The 19,381-nt window shown below is 42.4% G+C and overlaps 1 protein-coding gene and 1 long non-coding RNA gene across 3 annotated transcripts; one reads left to right on the top strand and one right to left on the bottom strand.

The window, feature by feature from the left end:
• Positions 1-6,234: 6,234 nt before the first annotated feature.
• On the top strand, positions 6,235-8,374 carry LOC143421080 (uncharacterized). The gene is made up of 4 exons (XR_013100829.1): positions 6,235-6,321; positions 6,688-6,882; positions 7,029-7,129; positions 8,250-8,374. It is a non-coding gene; the product is annotated as an uncharacterized LOC143421080 (long non-coding RNA).
• Positions 8,375-8,622: 248 nt separating this feature from the next.
• On the bottom strand, positions 8,623-15,072 carry LOC101469226 (uncharacterized). Of its 2 annotated transcripts, none has more exons than XM_004541233.6 (6): positions 14,850-15,072; positions 13,082-13,434; positions 12,858-12,933; positions 12,426-12,504; positions 11,890-12,073; positions 8,623-11,761 (listed from the first exon to the last, which is right to left on the bottom strand). In XM_004541233.6, exons 2-6 carry the CDS (start codon positions 13,430-13,432, stop codon positions 11,189-11,191), a joined length of 1,263 nt encoding a protein of 420 aa, XP_004541290.3. In that variant the 5' UTR covers positions 13,433-13,434; positions 14,850-15,072; the 3' UTR covers positions 8,623-11,188. The 2 variants fall into 2 exon arrangements, with proteins under 2 accessions (XP_004541290.3, XP_076746133.1); XM_076890018.1 differs by lacking the exon at positions 14,850-15,072 and adding an exon at positions 13,575-14,199.
• Between the last annotated feature and the right edge of the window lie 4,309 nt (positions 15,073-19,381).

Here is a 19,381-nt window from a genome sequence, read left to right as displayed (position 1 = left end):
ATTATTAACCGCAGCTCAGTCGTGAACCCAGTCCCCTGGTAAAAACATGAGATTATCAGATGATCTCCATTTCCTTCCCCTGAACGCCTGCCTCCTGACTTTTTTCCCTCCCTTTGCATGATGTGGGTCAACTGCGTGCACTTATAGTAGCGTGAGCATGAATCAGTTGCAGAGAGCCCGAGGCTATACCAGGCTGCCAAATGACTCGCTCTCTCTACAGCAAGCCACATCCACGCTTTCGCTCACAGTGCTAATGCTACGTGCAACCATCAGGAAGAGGTGCATATGCAGCATGCTTTAGTTACAACGCATGCTCTTTCTCTATCACCAAAATGTCAGCTAGTCATTACGGGTGTATTCATTTACTCCTACCAAACAGCACACCTCCATCGTCATCATCTGCCGATTCATCACCCATGTACTTAATATTTAGGTCCATGTTTACAAGCACACTACAACCCAAGTTGTGTGAATATGGAAGTAGTGTAAAGGAAGCCTCTAATTAGGACCACAGAATAATACATGGAAATCTGAGGCATTTTGATTACATGCTTTTTCCACCACAACAAACGCCTTTTGTTGTTTTCACTTTGATACCATTTTTCTCCGTGACCTTGAGGAAAATCAGAATGTCATATATTTAGTTTTCCCAAAAACAAGGTCTTACTGATCACTTGTTTTGGTTATTGAGTGTCGTAAATTATTCTTTGTTTAAATTGCTGAACGCAAGTTGCAATGCAATGTTTTGATCTGAAACAGTCTAATGATTTATATATTAGCTGAATTGCAGAAAAATATTCAGCAACTACTTCAATTGAAAATTAAATGTATTTTACCATCATTTAAGCAAGATAGTTTAACACATGAGCCAAGGTGTGAAAACAGGTGTGGGACACATTGGAGAGACCAAACAGCCACTTCACAAGCGCATGGCACAACATAGAAGAGCCACCTCCACGGGACAAGACTCAGCAGTTCATCTGCATCTAAAGGACAAAGGTCATTCTTTCGAGGATGCCAATGTTCACATTTTGGACAGAGAAGACAGGTGGTTTGAAAGAGGAGTGAAAGAAGCCATTTATGTCCACTGTGAGCGACCATCTTTGAACAGAGGCGATGGCTTACGACACCAGCTGTCTGCCATCTATAATATCAGTTTTGAGTTCCCTTCCCAGACGCCTTAACGCCCACTCACACCCTGGGCCATTTGACCTCAGGAAATCACATGATAGGGTGGGGCCAGGTTTCACAATGAGCTCACCCGAAACTCTGGCTGATTGTGACCCACACCCATTTTCACACCTTGGCTCATGTGATTAGGTAGAGGATCATCAGGGGGTCCTTTTGTCCCTCTTTGGGGGGAAACTCCCACTGGGTTTAAATCTGGGACTCTCCGCCATTTGACCTTAGAACTGAAGAAGCTTCTCGGATGACAGGTGAAATGTCTTCAAGCAACTTAAAGAAGTTCTTTCCAAGCTCCTTAGACTAAGGTATTCACTGATATATTGCCCAAGAATAACTGCTGCTGACCTTGTTGGCTGTCAGTTATTTAGTGACATTTGCAAGTAGCAGTGACTATCGTTCCACTGTATGTGTTGTACAAATGTAGCTGCCTCTGGAGTTGAAAACTGATGCCAGCATGGAAGTGCCAAAAACTGCAGTAGTTCCTCCAGTGGCCACTTTAGGCCCACTCCAAAAAGAAGTTAATCCCGAGGGATGTTTTGGCCCTTTTCTAACAATATCTATCAGGCAACTATCGTATAGAGTCACCTGGATGCTGGAGTTAGGTTCATGGACTCTTTGACTGACACAGGCAGCTGGACCTGACAGACAGAGGCAATGCTTTCCACCAGGCATGCCAGGCCAAACAAACTTCAAACTACAGCAGTTGCAATGAGCAAAGTTTGCAGTGACACTAGGAGAGGCCTGACCTCGCTAAGGGGGAACCAGACAAGTGTTTCACATTCTTTTTAAACAAACCTAAAGACAAAAAAGAAAGTCATTCAATAAAAATGAAGTTGTCCCTCACGGAGTGACAAAATACAAAGTAAGTGATGTTTATGTATAAAGTGCTAGCAATATAAAAGTATGGTAGAAGACACAAAAATAAAAAAAGACAATAAAAATATAATTAATAATAGAATTTCAATAGAAAGCGTGGTTAAACAGAGAAGAATTCAGTTGTCAAAGAGTCAACTAAATGTACCGTAGGGAAAATTTGATTCTCCTGCTGAATTTGTACATTTTGCTTTGAGTTACAAAAAAATGCATGGTTGCTAATTTTTATGGTCATTTTCATCTTAATAGAGGGAGACAGAATATCAACCACAAATCCAGAAAAACACATCACATAAAAGTTATGCATTGATTTGCATGCCATTGACTGAAATAAGTGCCACTCAGAATTCTGCCTCCCACAAATTGCCTGCGTGTCCATGTGGCACACAAATTACATTCAGTCAATTACAGATACTCCTGAACTTAACTCGCTATGTTTAGAAAGCACACCTGCACACAGAATCGGTTTTTTTCTATCCAACTTTGGCTACCAGTACCAAAAAAGCTGTCAAATGACATCAAGGACAAGATTGTAGATCTACACAAGACCATCAGCAAGAAGCTTGTTGAGAAGGTGACAAATGTTGGTGTGATTATGGTGTAATTTTGTAGCCTAACCAGCCTCCAGACCTCAGTCCTAGAGAAAATATGAGGAGGGAGCTGAAGGTCCAAGTTGCCAAGTGGCAGCCAAGAAACCTAAATGATTTGGAGTTTCTGTAAAGAGGAATGGGCCAAAATCCCTCCTGAGATGTGTGCAAACCTGGTGACCTATTACAAAAAATATCTTCCCACTGTGCTTGCCAACAGTAACACATTTTTTGCTTGGGGATCAAATACTCACTTCACTCAGTGACGTGCAAATCAATTTATAACTTTTATGTAATGTGTTTTTTTTTTTTTACTGGATTTTTGATTGATATTCTGTCTCTGTCCATTTAAATAAAACTACGATAAAAATTAGAGACTGTTAATTTCTTTGTAAGTGAGCAAACCTTCAAATTCAGCAGATGATCAAATAATTGTTTTCCCCACTGCCACTTCCCCACACTCCCCACTTCCACACAAAGTAAAAACTTTATTTATGTAGCACCTTTAAAGATATTGATTACAAAGTGCTGAACAAAAGAAAACAAAAACATCAGACATTAGTATATCAAAATAGTTAATTATAAGCAGTTGTAAAAGATTTTTAGTTGCTTTTAAAAAAGCTGAACAGAGTTTGCAGACCTAAAACTAAAAGGGAGAAAGTTCCAGAGTCCTGGTGCTACAACTGAGAGAAGGCTCTGTCACCTTTAGTTTTTAAGTTTTAGTTTTTACCCTTGCATGTGGCACAGCAGGCTTCAGTCAGATGACCTTAGGGATCTGCTAAGGACATACAGATGTAAAAGTTCTTAGATGTATGCTTGTGCTTGACCATTCAGAGCCCTATGAGTGAGAACCAAAATCTTGACATGTATTCTCGAGTCAATGGGATGCCAATGGAGCTGGGAAAGTAGCAGTGTGACATGAGAAAACTTTGGTGATTTGTTCAGAAGTCTGGCAGCATCTACAAACGGTCCAATGATGCTTTGTGTAGGCTGGTCAATAACGAGTTACACTAATATATACACTATGTACACACAGATATACACTAAATAAGTGGTGATGATTTACACTAATCCAGTCTCAAAGAAACAAAAGCATGAATAATAGTTTCCAGATCTGTTTGTGAGATAGTACTATTTGGCAATATTTCGTTAGTGATAAAAACATAAACGAACCAATGACTGAACATGACCAAAGTAAAGTAAAACCAGAATCTAAATTTGCCCAGAGGTTCCTGATGGAAGGCTTGGAATAGTCTAATCAACTAAGAGTCTAATGCACTAAGAGTTTCCTAGAGTTATATGCTTTTCTGGAGCACAAACAAGAATTTCATTTTTTTCCTCATTAAGTTAAGAAAACATTTTATCCATCCAGCTTTTTACACAGTGTAAGACGTGCAGTTTCGAACGTCATGAGGCTTAAAAAAGATATAAAACTGAATATTACCTGTGTAGCAGTGATATGATAGGTCTTTAAAAGTGCTCAAAATGTGCTGACGAGGGAGCATGTAAACCAGAATTAATACGGGCCCCAAAACAGAACCCTGAGGTACACCAAAATGAAGATGACTTAAGGAAGACTTGTAATTTGAAGCAGGCACGCAAAAAGAACGATCAGAAAGATATGAAGGCAGCGTAAGGCAGATCCCAACACACTGGTCCAATACCTCAACCTGTCAAGCAAGATCTGGTGAGCAATTGTATCAAAGGCTAAAGTCAGTTCCAACATAAGGAGGACAGAACAATTCCTGTGGCACTTTGCGCCAAAACATCATTAGATAGTCTGAGAAGAGCTGTCTCAGTTAATTGTCCTTCACAGAACCCAGGTGGAAATTTATCAAGAATGCTGTTTATCGTAACTTAGTCTAGGGTGAATAACAGCATTCTTAAAGTAACACAGAACTTGACCAGAGGCCAGAGAGGAATTTACTATAGCCTGTATGCAATTAACTAAGAAACAAATAATAAGTTCTGAACCCGTGACTTAAATATGTGAGGAACAGTGTGTTTAAGACAAAGCTGAGATAAATAGTCTGGAGATATCCATGCAGTGATAGAGGAGAAAAAAAGCAGGACAGTGGGGAGTGAAGCACATAATTACAGTTAAATATAATGCTAAATAACTGAATGTTGTACATTTAGCCTCAACTGTGGGTTAGAGGCATTTGAATAATACAACAAAAACTTCTTTTTGTTTACAAAGTAAACTTGCACTAGCAGTTTTGTCTTCACCATTGTTACTGAAATAAACGTGGTCTCTGCGGTTGGTGTCTTTAATAAAATTACATAATATGGTTTGCTGGGTGATAGAGATCAACATCCAAGACATCTGCGCTTCAGTTCTGGTAAGTGAAATTGTAGTATGTTGTTAGTCTGTTGATTAATACTAATAAGTCTATATTTGTGTCTGTGCCATGCACGTGTACAGTTTATGAATCAGCTTGCTATTGACGCTTCATCATCTCATTCGCATATGGTCATGTCTTGCTCAAAAACCAATAGCAACATGTCAGCAGCCAAAAAGCTAGTTGAAGCTTCAAAATGCATACTCCAAAACCAGTGGGTGACATCTGAATGTTCAAGGATAGTCTGATGAAGATAGATGAGCTAAAAGACTCCAAAACTATTGAGTTTTTTTGTAATTATGGTACCGTCTCTGATAGGAAAGTGAGACAAATAAGCAAACATTACTTACTTATTAACATGACTCCAAATAATATGTTTTAAAAAAAATTTAAATTGTTGGGCTTCACTTTCTCACTGATCAGCCTAAAAGTAGTACATGAGTTGCTAAATGCCAGGTTTACATATAAAGCTCTTCTCTCGGTTTTAACTCTGATTTTGGCTAAAAACAAAACAAAAAACCCAACATGGGTAATTATTTTCATTAAATTTACAATAATGCTACCTTAATCTGTGGATAATCAAATGATGAGCCTGACAGTAAACACCTCACACACCACTGTCTCTCACATTTACCCACTCTGCTACGACCACCCGTGGCCAACCTGAATCCCTCCTATGAGCCGTCTGCCCTGCACACCCCACAGCCCCCGCCCCCCGTTCCCTCTCTCCAGCCAGCTCTATTATGTAATGACACCTCAGCACATAATATGACAATACCACAGATATTTCTATACAAGTGCACACAGGAAAAACAAAAACGCACACAGCATCACATGCGCACACGCATGCCCTGACCCCACACTGGCAAACACAGTGATTTCAATTTGCCTGTGCAGCTAAAACAAGAGTAATGCATCATGGGGGCATGCGATGGGAGCTGTATGAATTAATCTGTTATATTACTGGAATGTCAGGTATTTAGTTTGTAATCCTAGTCCGGTATCTGCAAAGCTTTTATTGCTGAATCTTAAGTGTTTCCTTTCAGTCTTAACAGCCTTTGAGCTTGATATCAGCTATTAATGTATATTATTGCTTTTCTCCAAAAATTAACTACAGAGCAAAGTTTAAGACTTTAGTTAAGTTATCCCCCCTGTTCTCACACAAAGCTTTTTGATTCATCAACTGTATGGTTATGGTATATTTTATCATGCTGACCCAGTTTTATTTCATTGTGTCTGACAGGGGTTGTAAATCATCTTGGAAGATACACTCTCAGGGGGCTCAGCTGTCTTGACTTCGAGCATACGCTGCTAGGATCTCAGTTTATGTGCAGGTGGTTCATTCTAACTCAGAGGGAGTAAGCTTTAATCTCTCACTTTTGTCTCATTTATAGCCCTCTTTGCTTGCCATCTGTGTCTTTCTTTCCCCCCTCATGAGTATACTGAACCTGGTGATTCCCTTTCACTCAGTGTACTTGAATAATTAAGCAGCCGTGTGGGATGGTGTCATCGCGAGCAGACTCCCGAGAACACATTCAGGCCAGAGAAACTGATGAGGATGTTATTTGCCTGTAGCTGAGCCGTGCCCCAAATATCACACACACACACACACACACACACACACACACAATGTCATGATGAGACACACGTGCGCCCTTGAAAATTTAGTCCTTGTGTCTCTGTCTTTACGTTGTTCACAGAGATGGAGACCACAGATGGCGCGCAGAGCAACCCCTTCAACCTGGCACACCAAGGGCCCGTCACCGCTGTGATCTCCGGCGAAGCAGGGACTTCGAAATGTCTCTGATTTCCATTTCAGGATTGGGCAGGTTTATTGAGCATTCAGGCTGTTTTTTTGGTCAAGTCTGCACTAAAAAAAACCCTGTGGACTTATGGTGAGTAAGAGGCTGTGTATGTAGTTGTAAAGTCAGAGAGTGACTTCACCTCACGCGAGTCGTACTGGAGTGAAATTATGGGGGAGGGGTGTTTAGAATAAGTGAATAAGCACCTCATTGTGTCGTTCCCTTCATTATGTGCACAGAGCAGAACTGGAAGGACACCATTAAATCATCAACTTGTTAAAACCAGTAACAGGATGTGGGCCCACAATTAAAACCTACACAGCAAGGGATAAGAGCCGCAGTAAGTTCATTATGTGCAATCCTATTGATGGACACACACATGCTAAATTAAGCCAACACATGCTCGGAGAAGTGAAAACAACTTGAATGTGAACAGTGCTGTAATGTTAATTATGTGAAAATATACTGCGCAAACAGAATATTATAATCCAACTGAATGATTAAACAAAAAACAAATGTAGCTTTTTTGGGGAGAAAAAGAACAATTATACATATTTTGTTTGTTAAAAAAAATGTTCTCAAAACTGTAGCGAGGTCAAGTTTCGTCCCTGTGCACTCCACACATCCTCTTCTCGTCCTTTTCCTCTTGCCCCTCGTTTCCATCCTCCGGAGTAGAAAGAGGGGGGGAGAATAGCAGCGGTGGGGAGATGGAGGGCAAGGGCTTTTTCTGCTAAAAACTGCATGGATACAAGGGGGGGCCGAGGGGGAGGGAGGGTGGAGGCAGGGAGGGCTGTCTGTGTTGTTGTAACGTAGCATAGTCACTGTGTCAGAGACAAGCCCATCACCAAATCAGCCAGTCAGTGTGTCAGAGCGTGCGACGGGGGGGGGGGGGGGGGGGGGGGGGGGGGAGCAGTGCATGCATGCATGCATACGTGCCGCATGGCATGAGAGAGAAGTCAAAACCACACCCTCCCAAAATTTGCCACTCTCATCCTGGTGTGCATGCAGTATCTAAGGATATGATGCTGGGCGAAGGAGAACGAGAGTGCAATGATGGTTAATATATGAAATTAACAGTTGTGCTCCTTGTGCAGTGTAACATCTATTGTTGCGTCTGATTTTCTGGTCATAGATTTTTCTTTGAGAATTGGTGAAATTAACAGAATCAGAACTTCCAGATTTAAATATTAAAGGATAAAAGAAGCAATGTTTTTTGAAAACAACAAAAAAGACAGATTGAAGTTAAATTAGTACACAGCTTCATAACTTTAAAGTTTTTACTTTCTCTTTATTTTGAAGTAAAACTCACATTTTGTTACATAACATTACTCCTAGCAACCTCCCAGTGTGTGTTTGGGTTATCAGAATTTTTTTCATTTTCTTTCATCACGTTCGGTGTGGGTGATGCAGCGCCGCGCCACTCAATTTTTCATTCTCACCTTTTGATTTTTTTTTTCTAGAGGGAATTAAAATTCTCGGTGGTCGCCTGCAGAGATCAGACTTTAGCCTGTGGGTAATTGTTTTCGTGTGAAATGCAGGACCGCGCTACAGAGACCACCAACTTTTCTCTGCTAACCTCCAGAAGGTATTTACTCATTATAACACTCTCACATGAGCACACATATAAGCTAAAGTAGTGTTTGGACTCTGATGTAGCAGCTGGTTGGAGGATCAGCCAGCCCCCCTACCTCTCTCAGTCAGATTACAGAGGCTGTAGTCTCACCACCCCACTGCCCCTCCTCTTCTTCCTGCCTTCATCGTCTCCGCCTCACCCCCACTCACTCGTGCACTCACGCAGCCTTCAGAATATACAGTCTGTAAATCTGCACCCCATCGAGTCACACATCTGTTTATTAAAAGCTGCTTTCCAAATCGGGAGCTGCATAATCAAAAGAAAACAAAATAAATGCATGAAGATTTGCGTAAACAAGCACACAGGCAGTTTCATCTTTCAAAAATTGGTTTCATTTATTAAAAGTTTTTTTTTATTTTATTTTTTTTAATCTTTGATTGTATCAATATTTTAAAAAAAAAGGAGTGTAATATCACATAGAATTGGGTTGAGTGAAAGACAGAGTTTAGTTTAGAAAGAAAATATACTACGGGATTGAGGGAGATAAAGGAGAGGAGAGGGCAGGGGCAGACGAGTGCAGCAGAGTGGGGGAAGGGAGGCGAGGTGGAACTACAGTCAGCTTTTAAAATGTAATAAGTAGTTGTAGTAGTAAAAGAAGAAGGCAGCTGAAATAAACAAGACATTATTTCTGACCAATAAGCAGTGGTCGCTGCAGTAGAAAACACATGAAAAAGGACATAATGAAAAATAAGTGCAATTGGCTTCTCTGTCATACCACAAAAAACAACCCAAAAACCAAAACAGGAGTGTGGTGGAAGACACCCCCAGCCTCTGATCAAGAGTCAACATCTGGCGTATTGTAGCAGGATAAGAGTGACTGAGGGTTTGTACACTCCGTACTGAGAAAAACAACAAAAACAAACAGGCAGTAACATGTTGGCTGCCGGTGGCTCTGTGTTCACGTGTGGTGCTTTTTGGAGGAGTCTAGTAATGCAAATCCCCCCACCCCATTTGTAGTTATGTAAATAACATATGAACCTCTCACACCAATTCAAAAATATCAGTCCAAATATTTACAATATAGATTAATCCAGTCGGGTTACTAAGAACCCCTTCAACATTGAAATGAATGCTGTGAGTGGACTTCCAATTAAAGAGCAAGCCTTCAATGATACATGTAAATCAGCACGATGATAGCAGCGGTAGAGAGTGGTGCAAAGAAAGATTTCTTCCCTTACATTTATATTTTCACCATGTTTTCAAGTTTTCAAGAGCACCATCTTTAAGTGCCGTTCAGTCTGTTTCTCTCCTGATCAGAACCTAAAGAAAAGCCCCAAAGGAAGGCTAGACACTTAAATACTACATGACAAATAGTAGCCACTGCTGTTGGTGTGTGTATTAGTCAGAGATGCAGGCCATTCAGGTGAGCTGTAGATGTTGGGATATAAGAGCTGGATGCCATTTTTTTTTGTTTTTGTTTTAAAGAATCACAGTTGATGATGTTGGTTTTTAAGCTGTGTGCGATTTTAGAAGAAGGGTGACTACACGTTGGCTTTCGCGTTTGACTGTGCACTGGTTTTGTGAAACACATGCAAACAATCAAAACACAGTATGAATGCACTGAGAGCACAGAATGCTTTTTTTTTTGAAAAACACATCCTATTTGGTAAAAAAGGCACAGTAGTCCAAGAGACCAATCATAAGATTTCACGTCCTTTTTGTTTTGCCCTCCTCACGATAGCAATAAAAACCACAAAAAAATGTCAACAGCATCTTCCCAGTCACCTCAAAAGAACTGTAGGCCAAACTATGCAAGCGCACAGCAGGTGATAAGCTGCCCAATAAATACAAACAATAAATAGATGCAGTATCAGATCAACACATGAATAAATTAACTGTGTAATTGAATCAATAGACATGTCTTTTAGTGGTCCTTGTTAACTCCATACGCTGGTCTATTAAAAGTCTCGGATTGTAATGAGACTGATTGCCAGTCGGTTTGCCGTCGGAAACATCTGATCCACGGCACAACAGGAAAAGTTATGTGACCACCGGTCGCTGCGATGTCACTCCTGCTCGATGCTGATGATCTGCCAGCCGAGTGTCTAAACAATTCTTGGATTACATTCGTGAGTTGTGATGTCATTTTTCCACCGTCTCCAATGGCTCCGACACGGCGCACACTACACCTCATTTCTCACATCACTAGCAACAAGATTTTTTTAGTTACCCCCAGTGTCGCTTTTTCCTCTTCAAACCATTCAAAAGAATGTAGAGAAAAACGTGTCTTCTGCTGCAAGACTAGAATCAGCTCACTCATCAACCACATCAAAATAAACACTGGAAGGTTTTATTTTGATTACTGACATCGGCTGTTCCATTTTCGAACAGTTTCTTTCAAGTTAGATGTCTGTTGAAACAGTCACCTACATAAATATTTCTTCTTTTTGTATTGATTGCCTTCATGCTGAAGAGGAGCGATCATTTACTCCTCTAAATACTCTAGAATGTCTCTCGTTACCTGTACATTGCTTTTGAACCTTGACAACCACCTTTCTGCACGAGTTTCGATTATAAGTGTGATAACGGTTCTTGTTTATGTCCTGTTGTTTGAAATGTCTGTTTTAACTGTGGTCTGGATGATAGGTTATGTTTTTATCCGTCATTGTTTTCAACATCTATCACCAACAATTCTTTCCTCACTTCCTCTCATTAATGCAAGTATAATCACAGCCCTTCAGCCTCTTCCCTTCTTCCTGTCGCAGCAGCTTTTAGCCCAGTGGTGTAACAAAGCAAGGCTGCCAGTTCTTTTGCTGATTCAGTACATCAGGTCTTCAAGCTGGTGGGACACGCCCCAGGCAAAGGCTTAAGTGTAACAGGAGGAGACTGGCTCTCACCCGGAGTTGCCTCGGTGGTCCCCCTCTCACTCTGCTGTCCAGCAACAGGCTGGCTTTGGCACCGGATTGGCTTCTTCACATTTTTGGGGTGCTTGTAAGGTGTGGTGGAGGAGATGGAGCTGTCTTGTGTAGCCGGGCTCAACCTCCTGCTGGCTGTGAGGGCATCGTGTGAGAGGCAGGTATTTCGTGGGGACAGGATGGGCGCAACATGAACCCACGTGAGGCTCGGCTTAGAGCTCTGACCCGCTTGGTACTTCGACACCTTCACTGGTTCCTTGCCGTCTCCGTCTTTTCCGTCATTTTTGTCATCAGTTAGCTGACTGCTGCTGGCTGCATGTGCCAAACTCTGATTTGCATCAGCTGCTAGTGATGGGGAGGAAGAAGGTCCACCTTCTCTGCAATCAGACTTCACCCTGTTTTCTCCTGTGCTGATATGGGGGGACTTGAGAGGTACAGGGGAAGGCGTGGGAGAGTCTGTACCCGTCCAGCTGAGTCTGCGCTTCTGGAAAATAAACAGGAGAGTAATTTTCAGAATATGAACGGGAGGTTTTTGTAAAATTTGTGGTGCTGGTGGGGTGGAGAAATGTTTATGTGTATTAGCAGCAAGAAGTCAGGAATGTATGTCCTCACCTTAACGGGAATATGTAACTGATCCCTGTGTTTGTGCGGCGGGATGGAGCCGAAAGCTTCCTGGAGGGATCGGGCAGGGGATGTGGTGACACTGGAGGCTGTAGACACAGGCTGAGTGAGAATTTGGGGAAACCAAAGTTTTAGCATCATCTCCACCTGGAGCAGAGTGTTCAGATACTTCTCCCTATGATGTAGAAAGAGGAACAAAATTTAGGTGAGGAGCAGATAGGAATACGACTTTGCTGCTGAGTAGAAACAGGCGTGGATATTTATGATCCTGCACAGAGATCTAGGTAAAATTTCATCTGAAGTTTGGTGTTTCTCTGCACTGACAGTGAAAGCTGTAACTCTACCTGCCTGAGGACTGTTCAATAAAACATCCTGCCTCACCGTGCACTGCATATCTAAGATCAACTCACAGTTTAATAAAGATAATAATTCTTAAATGCAGCTAAAACATCTCATGATGGCAGGACTTGATAAGAGTGAGAAAAAGAGGGCTGATGGATGGTGGGACAATTTGGTTGACATCCTACCCGCAGTCAGGTCTCTGTAAAACCCCCACAATCCTCTGGATACGATCCATCGCCACGCTCTGCTGGAAACTACTCAAGCCTGTCAATCAAAAGAACATAATCCTTCAGTCAGCATTCACACTGAATGAATGCATATGTGGGCATGCACGGTCTCACACATGCACACACGCTCTAACTCATGATATCGGTAAACTCTTGCAAGCTACTGAGTCAGCGAGAAGACTCGCTTCACACATACACACACACACAGCACTGTGGACTGGATCGATAGGCTACATCAATACAGACTACTGCTTGAAGGAAAACTTACTATTTCAATGGACTGAGGCCACTTAGATCATGTAAACCTGTGTTCAGCCTCAACAACTGCAGAAGCCAGCGAGCGCACACACACACTTGCCTCCCAGAAGACAGTGAAGAAAGGATGCTTACCCCGGTCGAATCGGCCCCTCTTCAGTCCATTCAGCAGCTCTAGCAGGGGCCTGATGAAACCCTGCAGCTCAGCACACTGACAGAGGAGGAGGGAAGACAGATTACGAGTTGGTTTTGGTTAGGCTTGGCTGTCTGAGGCTATCTGCTGGGCTTTCCTTTGCACGCACACTGCTATGTCAGCCCTCTTCTCATCACTCTCCTTTTCTGCCCATCACCTTTCTTACCTTCTGAGCAAACAGCAGATCTCCTTGTGATTTTGCAGTCTGCCTCGCCGGATCAGTCTTCCCCAGGCTGACGTGAGCCGCTTTGCCGCCACTCTGTGACCTGTACGAGTCCTCCTCTTCCTCTTTGTCGGTGAAGCCGTCACACGTCCACTGTGACCCGGGACTGTCTGACCCCCCATTTCCACTTGCTGACGTGCTGCCCGACCCCCCGATGATGACAGATGGAGAGCTGTCTGTCAGGAAGACGTCTGTGTCGTCCTCTGCCTGCTCTGAATCGCTGAACAAGAGGCTGTCACTGGAGCTCAGGGAATCAAAGGAGGGCTGAGAGGAGGTGCTGCCCTGCGACTGCATCCCTATCGGGACAGAAAGAAAGCTCAAAGATTAGGATGACGGAAAGAAACACAAGTGTGGCTTAAGGGAACATTGAAAACCAACACATCTGAAGTGAGAGGAAGTTCAGTTCTTAGCATTTGGCAATACTCCATTTTCCTACCTCGCTACCAAAAATTATAACCCCTATTACTCAAAATGGTGGGTATAGCACTGCCCTAGTTTGGGACTGGGGGTAGGCAGTAGGCACACAATAGTAGTGCATGTCTGGCTTCCATTGAGGAGATTGGAGGCTGTAGGAGAGTAAAATGTGTGAGGGGGATGGGAGCTTGTAGAGTAGTGAAATCGGAATAGGCCTGCTCTCTCTCTTTGCCACAGCCTCCAGTGCTCTCTCTAGCCCCTCCTCTCCGTCTCAGGCTTGCGCTCCATCCCCCCTTGGATTCACACACACACACACACACACACACACACACACACACACATGCAAACCACTCTCTTTCCTCTCGGCTGTATTTCTGTATGCTTCTCATCCCTCTCCGCTCTGCCTTCAGCTCATCCTGTTCGTTATGCACACAAGCCCGGTGCCCCCTCTTCCTTTCCTCTCCAAACCAAGCCCTCTTCCTCCTCCTTTTTCTCACATTTTCACATTCTGCATTTCTGGCCATGTGCCTTTCTCTCATCTGTTTGTTTTTCTCCCCCTTTCTTTCTCAGCTTGTTCAATCTCTGATCCCACCAATACTGAGGGGGAGATTTCAGGGGAAACTGAGAAATGCTCAGCAATGAAATACACCAACAGAACTCTTTATCAGCGTCAGAAAAATAAAGTCAAAAGTCACTCACAAATGAAGGAGACTGACACAAACGCAAAAGGAGAAAGAAACGCTCAGACAGCGTGCTTTGCCATTTACATTTTATGTCTGGTGGCTGTCAAACCAAATGGCACGTTGTTAACGTGAAAGAGTCAACAGCTTCAAATACTGTGAGGCAATCTGATGCTATTTCTGTTTATGTGCAACCCCTTACTTAGTTTATAGCCCCAGCTGGATGGAGATGCGGTAGGATTGGATTGGTGGATGTGTTGCCACAGCCTGCACAGGTAGACCATGAGGCTGCGACTCAGGTGTTTTCTGCCGGCCTGTGTCTGTGCCCACCACCACCACGCCAGCAAGAGAAACTAATAGAACTGTACATTCAGGCCATCTAAAGCCGTTCAGTCTATCAGACACTAACATAAATCCATAGCAGTTACTTGTCTTAAACATGAAGGAAAATCTGAGCAATCATTATAACGTTTAAAAGCAATTTATCGTTAGGCAACACAGCTTTAGGATATATTAAAATTATACCGGGATGGTACGCACAGGACAGGAAATTCCTTCAGGCTAAGCTGCCAACTTCGGCAAACAAAAAAGATAAAAATGCTTTTGAAAATTCTTACCTTCAGTAAAGCGCTTTTAAAAATAACAGCTGATTCTAATAATAGTGGAGGATGGCTCTGTCTTCTACTTTTGGTCCGTCAGTCCACACTCCGAGGCTGGAGCAGCATCGGGACGCCGAGCATCACCTCTCTGTCACACACACATATACACACACACACACACCACCCGGCCTGCCGTTCATCGGTCTGTGCCTGTGCTGCCTCTTTCTCTCGGCAGTTTACAAGCGTCAACATGTGCGCAAATCCACGTGCCCACGCTCTGCGCGCACTCCATTGGCTGCCGTGTCGACGGCGGCGCGCGCCATTGGCTGAACCTTTCAGCCAGTGATCGCAGTGATCTCCGCTGACTGGACGGCGGCCCCGGCACTCACGGTCCTGCCCACTCATGTGTCGCCCGTGAGTGTGGCGTCTGGGCTGGGCTGCTCTACTATAGCGAGCGGGTGTAAACACACGCAGGCACGCACGTCGGCCCGAGATGTGCACAGTATGTTCTATGCACGAGATGTGCGCAAAAATTACTCATACCGAGAGCGTAAGAACGCACGTTGATAAATAAATATAACAAGGGACTTGAGAGGTTTAGCAGAAGGCACGCATGGAGCACGAAAACCGCTTACAAATAAGGCCTCTCAAAGGTAAAATAATAACTAAATAAACAGTGGGCGACGTTTTTCATTATATTGCCCAGAACAGACTAGAAAATCACATTTCTTATAATGATGGTCACTCTGCCTGGACAAGGCTGTGCAATTCTTTCACCCTGAGTTATCTTGGGTTACATAACTTGCAATATTAGACGGATATTGTTTATTTGCTAAATTTCTTGCAGTTTTACATAATCTCATGTGAACATTTTTGTATTTTCCTCAGTTTAAAGCTTACCAACTCGTTTGTCTAGTGTCACAAACTGGAATTCAGAGGATGAAAGTAGGAAGGAGAGCTGAGGTGATAAATTTTCCAAACAATGAAATATCGTATTTAAAGTGTGATTGCCTGCTTTGTGTCAGTGTCATTTCATGTTTAAGTTAAAAACACACACTGCTGCATGCAATCATACAGATAACAAATCACCTCCCAGTACCATGATATATAGCCTTACAGCAGCGAACTCACTGACCCTCCCTCTGAAACTTGCAATGCATTATACCAACGTACATGGATCATACACATGATCTTGTCACATGCTACATACTTATCTTATTGCTGGTCTCTCTCCTCATTGGGCTTTATTGTAAGGCCACGATTTTACTGGCTTTGACTAGTATTTTTAGATCCGAAATCCCCAGCATGTTTCAGCCTATGATAAACGGCCTACCCTTCCCCCACTCCCATGCTTAACATACACATGAACCCACTGACCCTCCTCAACCTACACAACAGGCTGTGTCCTTGTTAGATTGACAATTACCATCTTCGAGGCCTGCAACTATGTCAAGTCCCTCAGTATTTAGTAACCTTAACATCAGGTGCGCAAACAGGACCCTCTTATTGTCAGGATACAATAACAGGTGAACTTTGGCAAAAAATAAACCAGGGGAAAGGTCGTATGTGTGCTACGTGAGCATTCCTCTACAGCACATGAACTCACTGAACCTACTTTGAGTTCATGCTTGCTGAAGACCATCCCCTTCAAATCCCATCCACTTGGCTTCCATGTTTTTTTTTCTCTTTTCTCATTATCAGTCCTTGTATTGACAAGCTGAAGTATCATTTATGGAAGATGTGTTTGTCAATTAAGTGGGTCAAAGTTCAGTGTGTCAAACCGGTCCCTGAGGTGGAAATCAGAGCATTGCTCCATTGGGTTGATTGTAGTAAAAACTGACTATTGCATGAATGTAATAAAAAGGATTCAGCAGATGATTTAGAGGGAAACAAAGAGGGATGTGAGAGCGCTTAATTATAGAAGCTAAATTAAACATTTACACGATTACTTTACGTAGAAGACATTTCTACATACATTCTTACTCAGTGTGAAAGCATTTAAATGTTTAGGTAGTGAAAGTTGAAGTTCCTGTTTGGTGAGGTGAGAATCAGACACTAGGACTGAAAAGTCATTGGTCTAATGGAAGACAAAGACACAAAGAGCTGCAATATAAAGTGGAGACAGTTTGCAGTATACACTCTTTGTGCTCTTTGTATCTTTGTCCTCCATCAGAAAGACAAAGATTCAGACCATGTCAGGATAGCTGGGAAACTACTACACACTGCTGCTTTACCCTGCCCTACCTTCTCCTTCAGCTTCCTCTGATTTAGAGGAAATGTCGATCATGTTGCCATATCACAATGAAATAATATCCATAAAGGAACTTGATGAAACACACTGTACATCCCTCTTGTAATTATTATGTGTTTGGGTGCACGTACCTGAGTGTCTAAACAGTATATTTCTTTTCATTGCAGAACAGGCAGAAACTGCTTAGTACTACTAAACTTTGTTTCAAATTTTAAATAAGTTACTATTTGGTTTGAAGCCTGGTACTTTAGCGCCTGCCTCACAATTATTAACTACTATATCTGCTCCTCAGTGATAGTGCACTCACCTTTGGGCAAATCAGACATGCTTTTTGGAATCAGTTCCAAAGTATCACGCAAACTCTTTCACAATGTATTTTGCAACTACAGTGCGATTACAGCTTCCAATGTCAGTTTCAAAAACACTGGCACACTGAGTAAAATGTAAATAAAAACAGGATGCAGTGATTCACAAATCTCATGAACCCTTGTTCTATTCACAGTGGAACACAGAAAACATATCAAATATTTCAACCCAAGAATAATATCAGCTCATTTTGAATTTGATAGCAGCAACATGTCTCAAAAAAGTTGGGATGGGGTGCCATGTTTACAACAGTGTGTAAACCTCTGGGAACTAAGGAGACCAGTTTTTGGACTTCTGGGAGAGGAATAACGTCCCTTTCTCGTCTGATATAGGATTCTAGCTGCTCAAAAAGTCCTGGATCTTCTTTGTTGTACTTTTAATTTCATGATGTATTGACTATTTGTAGAAGGCAGGACTGCAGGCAGGCAAGTTTAAAAACTAGAGTCTTCTACTACAAAGTCACGTTGCTTCTCCTTCTCTGGAGTAGATGTGGTCTGGATGGAAGTATATGGTGCTCTAAAACCTTTATATGTCTTTCAGCATTGATGGTGCCTTTCCAGATTTGCAAGCTCTCAATTCCATAGGCACCAATGCACCCACCATCAGAGATGCAGGATTTTTTGACTGACTGCTGATAACGAACTGGATGTTCTCTCTCCTCTTTAGTTGTGGGATGCTGTGTTCATTTTTCCAAACAGAACTTCAAATTTTGATTTGTCCAACATCCTTGCCTGAGTACATTTTAAATGAGGGTTAGCACAGAGAAGATAGCAGTGTTTCTGGATTATGTTCACATATAAGCCATATGTGGGGTTTTTTTTTAAAGGAAAAAAAGAAAATTTGTGGATGTGAACAGACAATAATTTGTGGAAGTGTTCCTGAGCTGATGCAGTAATTTCTGTGAAAGGATCACACCTGTTTTTAATGAATTGCTCCCCGAGGGCTCAAAGATCACCGACATCCAACAGTTATTTTAAGCCTCCTGCCTTTAACACGGACATTTCTCTAGACTCCTTTTCATATGTTACTATCACACAAGTGCTAAAGGACACCATTATGGTAGTAATATTTGTTGCTGTTACCACAAACATTACAGTTTCATTCTGAACTAGTCAGAATCCATCTTCTGTTCAGGCTGCAGGCGTACATCTGCGGAGCAGACATGTGTGCCACAGAATAAGCAGAGGGATCTTCACATGTCGGAGAGACGCTCCGCTGCTAGATTTGTGAATGAAACCGGCAGACACGCCCTCGGCACAGACTTGGCAAATGGCAGGTGGAAGCACTTTAGCCACACCTCCAAGTGGAAGACTCAACAGCCAATGGGAGAGCGGCAAGTGTTACCAGTGTTGCATAATTTGGCTGAAGTGCTTCACGTTTGAGCGCTCCTGTGCACTGTGTGAAAGGATGGAGCTGAGAGACAGACAGAGGAGGTGGAGAAAACTAAAATCTCGAGATCAGTGCCAGAGATGTTAGAAACAATAGTCACGAGTCACACAAACCGCTGTCAACAACCCGAGGAAGAGAACAGATCAGAGTTTCACGAAAAAACAACAACAAACATAAATAGCAAATAATTCAAACACTTATGAGCAGACCTGGTGGGATTTCCCCCCCCACACTTTTGTTTATCTTAAGGGATAAATAGTTGCAATCAGTGATTTTATTAATTAAATTCTATATCCTGTTGTTTCTATGCTTGATGCAGTAAGTGATGTAACCTTTTCAGTTTTATCTTTGAAGTTTATCCTTGAATCCACAATGTGATGTAATCTAGATCAAAAGACTCTTGCTTGGATTGACTCTGAGGTTTTAAAGGGAACTGTTCCCTAAAGGGCGATTTATATCCAGTTTAAAAGTAGTTGCGCAGCTAATCAGTGCGTGGAGACTTTAATTGGTGGCGCTTGCGGTTCACAGTGAAGCAGTGGATTCA

The sequence above is a fragment of the Maylandia zebra genome, linkage group LG11, assembly GCF_041146795.1.
Source record: "Maylandia zebra isolate NMK-2024a linkage group LG11, Mzebra_GT3a, whole genome shotgun sequence".
Classification (NCBI taxonomy): domain Eukaryota; kingdom Metazoa; phylum Chordata; class Actinopteri; order Cichliformes; family Cichlidae; genus Maylandia; species Maylandia zebra.
The sequence above is the reverse complement of the archived record's forward strand: the minus strand, read 5'-3'. Positions and strand labels throughout refer to the sequence as shown.

Coding starts and splice junctions, on each gene's coding strand:
- LOC101469226 (XM_004541233.6), bottom strand. CDS start 13,432: ATGCAGTCGCAGGGCAGCACCTCCTCTCAGCCCTCCTTTGATTCCCTG. Junction 12,074..12,425: donor TTACAGAGACCTGACTGCGG/GTAGGATGTCAA, acceptor TCTACATCATAG/GGAGAAGTATCTGAACACTC. Junction 11,762..11,889: donor AGTTACATATTCCCGTTAAG/GTGAGGACATAC, acceptor TTTATTTTCCAG/AAGCGCAGACTCAGCTGGAC.